General features: G+C 38.9%; 1 protein-coding gene across 3 annotated transcripts; it reads right to left on the bottom strand.

Annotated features, from left to right (window-relative positions):
* Nucleotides 1–78: 78 nt before the first annotated feature.
* On the bottom strand, nt 79–10,783 carry pitx1 (paired-like homeodomain 1). Of its 3 annotated transcripts, NM_001123681.3 has the most exons (5): nt 10,661–10,783; nt 9,461–9,515; nt 4,365–4,517; nt 2,957–3,159; nt 79–1,326 (listed from the first exon to the last, which is right to left on the bottom strand). In NM_001123681.3, exons 2-5 carry the CDS (start codon nt 9,504–9,506, stop codon nt 778–780), a joined length of 951 nt encoding a protein of 316 aa, NP_001117153.2. In that variant the 5' UTR covers nt 9,507–9,515; nt 10,661–10,783; the 3' UTR covers nt 79–777. The 3 variants fall into 3 exon arrangements, with proteins under 3 accessions (NP_001117153.2, NP_001117184.2, XP_014053716.1); NM_001123712.3 differs by lacking the exon at nt 4,365–4,517; XM_014198241.3 differs by lacking the exons at nt 9,461–9,515; nt 10,661–10,783 and adding an exon at nt 4,694–5,039.
* Between the last annotated feature and the right edge of the window lie 209 nt (nt 10,784–10,992).

Genomic DNA, 10,992 nt, shown 5'->3' with positions numbered 1-10,992 from the left:
CTCCCATTTTATTCCATAAACTTGGAAAATGTTTGTGTTCGTTTATACCTTTTCCCTTTATTAAATAGATACCTGAAATAAACTACTATCTGCTTTATTGTATTCAAACAGATCATAAACACATGAAGTTACTTTTCAATCACCTTTTGTATACAGTATAATGGACTTTGCTTTATCTTACATAATTATCAACTTGTACAAAACACGTTGCACTGAAGTTAAAGCATGCGGGATTTCTATTTTCAGCACATAAAAAATGAGAAAATACTCCAGACAAAGCAGGCTATAAAAATGAAATTCACGCTAAAAAAAGAATTGACACATAACCGGGCCCGTGGCACCCCCTGCATAGACGGTAAAGCACACATGAGCAATATAAGCTATGTACAATATAATTATTTTTCTACCGAGTCTGGATACGCCTTTTTGTTGCACTTCTTGTTCCTAATCCAAGACCAGGAGTATATAGGCCTAGGCCTATACAAGTCACGTTTAAAATTGGTTTGAGTCCTCAAAGCAAGCAAGCGAAAAATACACAGAAGTTCCTTTGTTTCTTATGTTCAATGTTGCAATGTAACACGTCTTCATCACTTTATAAATCAAAAAAAAAAAAGCATTTAAATTGTTGTGCAAGTTCAATGGTAAACACATACAACCCGCATAATCCATTTGAAAAATGATTGCAACTAGTCCAGTTTAGTTGTCTTTCGCCCCATTCGCAGGTAGGCCCACTAGGCCCACAGCTGTCGGCAAATTATTTTCATCGCGGCTGATCGGTCAACTGTTGTATTGGCAGGCGTTAAGGCTAGACCCGGGACTTTGTAACCCGCTGTATCCAAAGGTTGGGTGCTGTTTCGATTTCAGTCTCAGAGTCGCCAGGCTAGAGTTACATGTGTCTCTGTATACGCTGTAAGGGGAACCGGGAGGTCCGTACGGACATGCGGAGGAGGACATGGCTGAGTTCATTGTAGAGGTGCCGATGCCGTTAAGATTGCTGATGTTGTTCAGGCCAGCAGTCGGCATCCCCGGTACACCGGAGTGGCCCATACCTCCGGCCATAGTCATAGAAGAGATGGAGTTAGGAGCCGAGAACATTGACTGGGATGTGAGTGGGCTCATTGAGTTGAAAAAGGTGAAGTTCTTTGTGGACAGAGGGGCCGGGGTCAGTCCTTTGTTGGTCCAGTTGTTGTAGGTGTAGGCGGGATACATGTCGTCGTAGGGCTGCATGAGCCCACTGAACTGGGGAAGGTAGCTGTTCTTGCACAGGTCCATTTGCTGGTTGCGTTCACGCTTCCTCCATTTGGCTCTGCGATTTTTGAACCACACCTAAATATCAAAGGGGGGAAAAAAAGATGTATTCAACATATCTATAACAATAATGTAATTTAATGATAATAATAGTTGTATTATTATTTGCCACATGCACAATACAATCCATAACAGTCCGATGTAAAATATATAGCTAGGCATAACGAGGCTATGAATGATGGAAATCCTAGAATATCAATATTGACAAAATTGGCTCTGTTTGTCTAATAAGAAACACCTCGTAATTACTTTACAATGGGAACATCCGGTGTATTATATATTTAATAAATAATTTATAGATTTTTTTTTTGTCGGTTTTTCTGGGGGTGCCGTGGCTATGTTCCGGGGTACACGGTTGTAGGCTAATGATAAATTGTCGGTGGCTATATAATTACAAACGTCTTCTCGTCATTGTCTTTTAGGTGTAGGCCTTATATGTCAAAAATAAACCAGATTTTAGGCATATTAACTAAGCCTACTAGTCGAATTATCACATTCATTATTATCAACAGTTGTATTATCAATACGTTTTTTTTTTTTTTTTGCACGGCCCCTTCGCGAGACCACTGAATTAAAAAAAATATGATGTTAATCGTCTATTGAGTGTGTGAGTAAATCCGTACTGTTGGCTAATAAAGTCAACGATACAGTTTGATAATCGACTGCAATTGGGCGTTAGTTAACAATTTGTGATCTTCTTCAAACTGTTTAAAAGTATTATACAGACGTAGGCTGTGGATAATAGTAATATTATCTTCTTGCCATCGAAAAACGAAATGAACATCTCTTATTGGGTTTTGACATCATGTCGACTTGTTGCTAACTGGGGGTGCATTGTTGTTTGGATATGTAGGCTTGAAAATATTGATACATGTACACATGGACATACGCCTAATTGTAAGCCTAGGACACAAACTCAAGCTTATCTTGTTTCTTGCCTATATTACAAATAAAACACCTGATTTGTTTATGGTGGTTTAGGTTGAATTTTGCAAAAAGGGTTTCCAATAGACCTACTGTGAAATTATACTCGCAAGAGGAGTGTATATGTATAGTAAATATGTAAATTACTCATTGCACTTCACTAAACATTTTGTTGCTGTAAAAAGGTTTCTAGAGTAACACGTTTACAGTGGAGTGTAGTCGAACAATACACATTACAGCACTAATAATACATGTAAGTAAACTGTTAAGCGAAATAAATATTTATAAATGGATTGGCGCAGTATATATAGGGTACAGGCTACAGGCTATACTTAAATCATAGTAGATGCAAAGTCACAAAAAAGTGGACACATTTGTGTTCATTTGTCACCCCCCGAAAGATGCTAGCGAAAATGTAATTGGTGGGAGAACCAGTTAGTTTGAGTGGGGATCACAATGAGCAACTTTAAAACGCTTGGGGGAGGAGAATTATGGCGTCAGTTCCACGTCATAACGTTAAGTAATCACTGGTAATTATTGCGACGAAATCATCCAAGTGATATTCGAGTGTAGGCTTGAAGTAAAGTAATAAAACCCCGAACAAGTTTCAACGGAAAAGTTTTTACTGTAGAATCCGTTCATTCACATCTTTATGGTTTCCCTCTGAATAGACTTTATGTATGTTTTACACACCGCCCCCACACCCCACCGCCTAGAGACTTACCCTGACTCTGGCCTCGGTGAGGTTGGTCCACACGGCTATCTCCTCTCTTGTGCTCATGTCCGGGTAGCGGTTCCTCTGAAAGGTGGCCTCGAGCTCTTGCAGCTGCTGGCTGGTGAAATGAGTCCTCTGCCGTCTCGCTTTCTTCTTTTTGGGGTCGTCTGCGTTGCCATCGTCACTTCTGTGTTCTATGATCCTCTCTTTCTCTGCGAAAAAACCCCACAAAAAAAAATATATAAATTATGATTATTGTAATGTAGCGTATACTGAGCCAAACATTCTTACATTTTTACATAGAGGGGTGCCCCCCGCCCCCCCACCCCCATGTGGTTCTGTACAATCTCAGTCCAACTCAACTCATTAGTTTAGATAGGCCAACAACAACAACAAAAAACATGTACAGTTTTGTACAAACTATAAAATAGTTTAGTTCTGCAGCAGAAACGCATAACAGGCCGTACCTGGCAGGATAATCCTAGCAGTGTTTGAAGTGTCTATAAATCACTAAAGTAAATGACCAGTTTCAAAAGCCTATTAAAAACACCACAAGTATCACGTGCTCGTGGTCGTCAAACATTTACGGATTTGCTCCTGGTTCAATATCGATTATTTTAGAAGCTCTAGTAAACATTTATCGGCCTCTACCTGCATAAACCAACATTCCCTTTTGTTGCAACGTTTGTCCAGTCTTATCCAACGTCCATTATCTTGCCAATGCTTGTTTTTATACCTTGAAAATAGCTAGACGTAAGAAGGGCAATACTTTAAGAAGAAAGGGGTCAGTTCAAAACAAAACTCGCCATATTTTAATAGCTGACTGTATTGGTTAGCGCTATTCTCCTTAGGCCTACGTCCTCATCATCTCTTTAGTATGACTGATGAAGAGGTGGGATAAAGACACACACCGTCCTGCAGCAGGAAAAAAACTCATCAACCCGTAGGCTATTTCCTGTTATCCTGTGGAAAGTGTTAAAACACTAAAAAGTATTTATTTGAGAATATGCTCGATAATGTTTTAATAGCATGGCGGTGATATAGGCAAACACTTCAGCGAAGCGTTTTAAGACACGACATTTAGTCTACGGAAATGAATAATGAAATGAATAATATGACGCTGAAGAATTCCCATTCATTCATATTGGGTAAAATGCACATTCTACCTGCAAGTTTTTACAAATAAAAACGCAGTTTGTTTTAACAGTGGGACACTTCTCTTTCATATAGCCTATGGTCTATGTGTGTTTTAGTCCAAAACTCAATGCATTGGGCACGCTGCATGCTACATATCTACGTTTATTTTTATCGAAAACCTTACGCACAGAAGTTTAACAGGAAAAGCCGTGTTTTAATTATACTTAGCGACAATGATAGTAGGTAGGCCTAATGCAATGCTATTGCACCGTAAATGTACCTGCTATTTCAGTATCGGATGACTCGCTGCTCGAGTTCTCTAAGGTTTCTCGAGTGTTGTTCGAAGTTCTCGGCAAGTGAAGCGTAGAAGCCTGCATGTCGCGCGTCGGTGGGGGTCTCACGGTCTCTGCAATTCTGTCCAAATTCATTCCACCTTGAAAAGAATGATGCCGTATTAAAAATAAATATTCAATCCTGTATATTCGAGCTTTCTCAATATTCAACACGAATTCTTAGATTTCCATCCGTAGCAAAACACTTGCCATTGCAAAAAAATAATAATATTAAAACAGACTTCCACGAATTTATTCTCCGGAAAAACAAACCCACTTTTCGTCGCAGCAGTGACAGTGCGTTATGCTTTCAGTTTCCGCTGGTGCGGATATGCCCTGTGTGACCGAATGGAAGCGCTCGCAGCAGAACCAAGGGATGTGACCCACCCATCTTCTGCGTTAAAACCTCCCCGAAATCAGGAGTCCCTCCCACCCACAAAGAGCATTCAATCTGACTACAGGAGAGGATTTTTGGTGGGGATTTATCTCAGGGGAGCGCATGAGGCAACGGCGAGTTGAGTTGCATTGGAAAGTTTGGAAGAAAATGGGCCCTTTATTCAGACATGTTTGAAATATGCTCCAACGCAATGGAACGGCCCGACAGCTGGGTGCGCTTATATACACACGCACACAATGTATGTCTCGGATATGAAAGGAGCTGAATAAACATTGAATATAGACCTGCCCATGTTATTTTCAAGGCCAAATATAAATGGAAAGTACCTAATTTATACTTAAGTATGTATATGAAAGAAGCTTAATGCAGCAGCAGTGTATTGTGTACCGTAATAGTCTATAAATTCATGTATGGGGCACTTTTAATGACCTCTCTTTTTTTACAGGTCTTCTAAACAATCACGGATTAAAAGCAAGTGAGGTGGACCTTGTGTCAAAAGAATGAAGTGGTGTGTGTGTGTGCGTGTGCGTGCGTGTGTGCGCGCGCGTGTCACTGCACTGATTCAGGCATCTTCGCGTGTAGCCTTTTACAATCATCTCTCGCTACTTGTAACTGTCAAAGATAAGAGAAATAATCTGAACTATGAAAATTACAACCTCATGAGAAATGACTGCATAAAGTAGGCTACAAATGATGATGATGATGCGTGTAGAACCTTTATATTTATTTGAGGCTTTCATTTTGTACACTTTGATTTAACTATTATTTATAGTTTTATAACAACTTGCATATACTAACTACATAGCTATGTCTTAAGCAATTATTTGTTTTTAGATGTTAATGAAGAAAAAAAAAATGGCAGCACTATCAATCTTTTAGTTAGTCCTTCTAAATACAACACTGAATGAACAAATATGACACATGACATTTCTCAGCGGATAAAGCCCCCAAAAAACTGAAATTATAATCTTTTACATACAAATGTACTAAAATATTTGCATAAACTTTTTTACTGGAAATATTCTCGTTTACTCGACCGATTTGTGCTACTTACAACAGTAACGGTAGCCTATGGCATTCAGATACACTAGGCCATAGGCCTCTACACATAAATTCGTCTCGTGACAGTTTCTAACTTTATTAAATTTGTTGGAACTAACGATTTATATTTTGCATTCAGATAGACTAGCCTTATGTCACTTGATATTAAAAAAAACACATTGCCTAAATAATGGCATCGAGTTTGAGTTGCTTGAGTTTAGAGACTGTTTTGGACAATCATACCGGCCTACTGTAAATCAGCGGCGCCTGCTGGTAAGACATGACTGAGATGAAACGTCACCGGCCACTTGAATTGATTTTCTGTGAATCATTTCAATATATTTTAAATAAAAAATAAAACATTTTTTTTTTAAAGAAATATATAGACTAGGCCAGGGTTCTCCAACTGGCGGCCCTTATTTGGCCCCAAAAAATATTTATATTTATTTGTGGCCATAAAAGACTGAAAACATCAGCAAATAAGCTCCAAGTGGTTTTAATTCTGGAAGTCTGTTCCAAAGTATTACAACGCATAATTGAGAGATATACAGTTTGTGATCATAAAAAAAATGTAAGCAATGTTTGACATGATTCTGTTTTAGTTAAATATTATTTTTCCGTTTGGGCTTCTTGCGGTCAATTTGCAGTTTACAAATGATTTGTAATTATGTTCCGGTCCCCCCTGACCATCTGCTCAAGGAAAAATCGTCCCGCGGCTGAATCTAGTTGATGATCCCTGGCCAGCATATATTCGTCTGTCCTTTAAGCGAAATGTATGTCACTGCTGCAGCGTTACAATAAATAGAAAATAGTAAAACAATACTGGGAAATCAACACCATTATCAATCACCTGTCACTGTAGTTATCAACACAATATGCAATAACAATGCAAACTCGTTTTTAAGTTGATAGCCGAGTAAATGTAAAGGAATGAAGACGAGGCAAGGCGCGCCGCCCTGTTGTGTCAACCTGGATTCCTATATCTGCATTCATTATTTATTTTTGAATTATTTTATGGATTCAACGTTTTATCATCGTCAATAAAAAAATTAATAATAATGAGTAACTGATGTTAGGCCTGTTTTATTCCATGCTTCCAAATGGTCCCAATAACAATGCAGTATTATAATGACTTTGGCCAGGTAGTGTATGTAGCTTCCGCTGTGCACCGTCTCCAAGCCATGTCACCGGCGCCAATCCTAAACGCTTTAGGTCATTGTATGACATTAACTTTTAACATGAGAACCCCGTCGAACTGTAAAGCTTTCCTTCAGGGCCTTTCAGAAGGCAATTGTGCAACCTCTCAACAATCACTTTCTTTTTTTCATTCATTTGTGCTGTTTCCTCGCAAGAGTAATGTAATATTGTTTTTATGTTATTGAACCCGCTTTGTAAAATGAGTTTTCTTGAGCACTTGAATGCACGCCACGCTGTCACACGAAATAACGCCTACAGGTCTACCCATTCCTAGAAGTAGAATAATATAAACCAACAAAGTGCTTTGGTATTTGCTTTCCTTATTGGTTCGTGCACTCTTGGCTGTGCGTCTTGGCCAACTGAATTTAAACTAATCCAGATACAAACCAAAGATGTTCAATTAATGTTGCTATTGACTTTTAACTCTCCCGAGTTGACTGGAACGTGGATGGAAAGGATTCGATCCTGGTAATAGTGAAGAACTGAGATAGGAACATAAAATCAAGGGCAAACACCATTTGACACACAAGCGTCTCAGTGAATGAAGACATGTAAGCTAATCTCTACTACTTAAAGTAGTAGGTTCCTACTATCTAATAGTTTTGAGGGCACCTAAAAAGCCCAATTAAAGTGCCCTTGGCGTGACATAATTGGCCTACAATACGCGCAATTACGCACAACCCAAATGAAGATGCTCGTCATAATGAATGACCAATAGAGATGTTGTCACCATCCCTTTGGGCTTTGGCTCGTATGTTAGAGGCGAGACTGGACTGGTGCTGTTACCTCCTTGACAATCTATGTCATAGGCCTACTAGATCTGTTGATCTCATGCATATACGGTGAAAGAGGGACAATCATGTCAATTTTGTCCTTTATCGTTCATATTGGACTGCGGCATTGTTGGCTCGGCGTGGTCTGATAATGCGTTTTCAAATATAAGGCACTTGCGTGACGGATAGTTTACAGAAGTTTTTTTTCCTTCACCAAGACGGGTTACAGGGCAGAGGCAAGATAAACACTCATATTTTCTCGGAGGACTGAAAATAAACTCAACGACCGTCGTTAATCATCACAAACAAAACAAAAAATAAAAACTGGAATTCAAGCAAGGCCTAATGTTTTTTTTTATTTGTATTATTTGTCGTACCCAAAACAAACTACCGAAGGGGAAACGAAAACATAAAAATAAACGTTGCCTTAGATTCAAAGGGAATAAATAAATGGGGTTTGAATGTAATTGGACAGGCTGCGTCATTGGAAAAGGTATGGATATATAAAGACATTATTTCTTCAGTGATCGTCATATCTTGGCCATCTACAGTGGAAACTTGGTCAAAGGTCTGCGTGACCGGTTCCCGATAACCACCCTGACATCTGAACAAGTGTTTCAGTCGAAATGTCTCCATCATTTCACCTACGAATGAATGGATATTAGAGTGAATGGATATTAGAATGAATGGATATTAGAATGAATGGATATTAGAATGAATGAATATTAGAATGAATGGATATTAGAATGAATGGATATTAGAATGAATGGATATTAGAATGAATGGATACTAGGCTACTTTGTACCATATTGGTTCATAATAGCTTGAGGTGAATTGAGGTTATATCACTATTGCCACATGTTCTATTCAACAGTCCATAGGCCAATTCAAAAGTGAAGTCCTCATCAGTATCGGTAGGCTACAATATCAATTTCTTTATCAAATATAGCCTAACCCATTGATTGCGTAAATGCAAATTACATCGTTATAATTAAATTCCAGGGTCAGCGTTACTTTATAGATTGGATAGGCTAAGTATTGTTCAAAAATGCCTGTTTGAATTTATTCGCGTGGTTTGCACAGCCTACAGATTCAAGCTCTGTGTCAAATAGCCTTTTATATGGAATATCAGTTAAGGCTATCATTCGTTTTTCACATTCACCGCCTTATTACACATACACGACAGAAACCAATTAAAGATCCTAGATCTCTAAACGTTATTGTTGTGGTATTTTTTAGGTTGTTATCCCAACATGCTTTCAACAAGTTTATTTAAGCTACGGTTAGGCAAACAATAAAAGTAGCCTATATTTTTTTGCGTAATAAAGGTATAACAAAGCAAATAACAAATCCTTCATAACCAAGCATGAACTATTCAGATGCAAGAAGCTTACACAAATATAATATGTAGCCGACGGGCATAATAAAGGCTTTATTATGCATTTATAAGCTGTCAATGGTGCATAAAAAACCCCAACTAGGCATACGTTCTCAAACACCGTGTTCATTTATAATCTGCTTGTGTACTGACAATGCATTAATTTAGCCTTTACCACGTCTTTATGAATGCAGAATAAACCACGTTTGACCAGTAAATTGTTACCAAAGTCTGAAAGAAGTAGTGAAGCATGCATACCTGGATCTCCGCAGGAGATTACATTCTTTGACAAATTAAGTTCCATTTCAGATGCCTGAAAAAAACAAAATAACAACGGTGCATTCAACATCATTCACTTTTATACAGGTTCGTCATTGTAACCTTCCTACCTCTATTGATAAATCATTTTAAAGCAGGCATAAAACAGACATAAAACAGGCCTATATTGGCCCAAGTGAATAGCGTGCACGCACTTGCCCCTTTGCTTAGGCTACATGAAAATATAACGAAAGAAATGCGTGCACAACTTAACGTTCAATAATACAGTCCTTTTTGGCGGCACTTATTAACCAATGGGAATTATGTTGACCTTTCGTTCAGAGATACCGTTGCCTAAAAGTCTTTATCGTGATGTATACACACAACCTCTCTTATCTTCAGGAATCCCTTTGCTCGCTTTATGTCCATAATAAATCGTGACGTAATACATGGTTCCCATTCTTCACACCGATGTCACTCACACACACACACACACACACACACACACACACACACACACACACACACACACACACACACACACACACACACACACACACACACACACAGTTGTGATATGTCAGATTAGTAACATATTCAAGAGCACATACACAAAATATATTCATTAAGAGGCTTTTGAGAAGTAAAAATGTGTATTACATCTAATGATACGAGGGCGCATTACTTCTGTCGTTTTACCTCTCATGCGATATCGTTCTTTTTCAGACGGCCATAGCCTAAACACAGTCATAGCCTAAAGTCTTCTCATCCATGCACTTATGAAAATATCATCAAATGTAACATGTTTTATTTCAATATCCAACAACACCCTATATACCCTGCCAAGGTTGTTCTTCTGCAACAGTCAGGTAACCACCCTGAAAGCGATGTCATGACAATGCGTAATACTCGAAGCCTCGATGTATCTATCCACTTGACACGGACAGGAGAGGCTACACAATGTCCACCAATGTGTTAAGACTGCGTTATTGCTAGAGCGTTTGGATGGTTATGTTCAGCGATCTCCCAGACTATCTAATGCCATTTGTAAAACGCAACTGTCTACTCTATAGAACTGCCGCGCAAACACAAACGCTCTCAATGCATATCGCTCCAGATGCTCACAGCCAGATCGTTCGTTCTTATAGTAAACACATTGAAAGGCATATATTTTCCACACAACTCGAATAGCCTACTCACCAGTTAATTCCCAGCAAAGACAGAAAAAAATGAGTCGTTAATATGTCCACATGCAGGTGTGAAACATATCCACATAAGTGCTGGCATATGCTGTGTCCAAATATGCGCTTTGATAGCTTCTCCGCGTTGCTCCGGGTTTTTCTTCTGGAGACCTTTCGCGTGTCTCGGTGACGTCACGCCAGCGAATCCTCGACAGCAACTCGATACAGGATGCGCATGTGACGTGAGGGGGGTGTACAAGCAAACCGGTCTTTTGGAAGCCTGAGAACAGCCTAAATAAATGGTTAAGAATATTAATATGTTTAGTGGAATATATGATGACATTTTTTATT

The sequence above is a fragment of the Salmo salar genome, chromosome 04 (genome assembly GCF_965601325.2).
Source record: "Salmo salar chromosome 04, fSalSal1, whole genome shotgun sequence".
Lineage (NCBI taxonomy): Eukaryota > Metazoa > Chordata > Actinopteri > Salmoniformes > Salmonidae > Salmo > Salmo salar.
The sequence above is the reverse complement of the archived record's forward strand: the minus strand, read 5'-3'. Positions and strand labels throughout refer to the sequence as shown.

What these genes read in the sequence shown, in the direction of transcription:
- pitx1 (NM_001123681.3), bottom strand. Translation starts at nt 9,506, where the DNA reads ATGGAACTTAATTTGTCAAAGAATGTAATCTCCTGCGGAGATCCAG. An exon ending in ATCCGATACTGAAATAGCAG is followed by an intron (nt 3,160 to 4,364) that starts GTACATTTACGG and finishes GTTTTTTCGCAG; the next exon opens with AGAAAGAGAGGATCATAGAA. An exon ending in TCACCGAGGCCAGAGTCAGG is followed by an intron (nt 1,327 to 2,956) that starts GTAAGTCTCTAG and finishes TTTGATATTTAG; the next exon opens with GTGTGGTTCAAAAATCGCAG.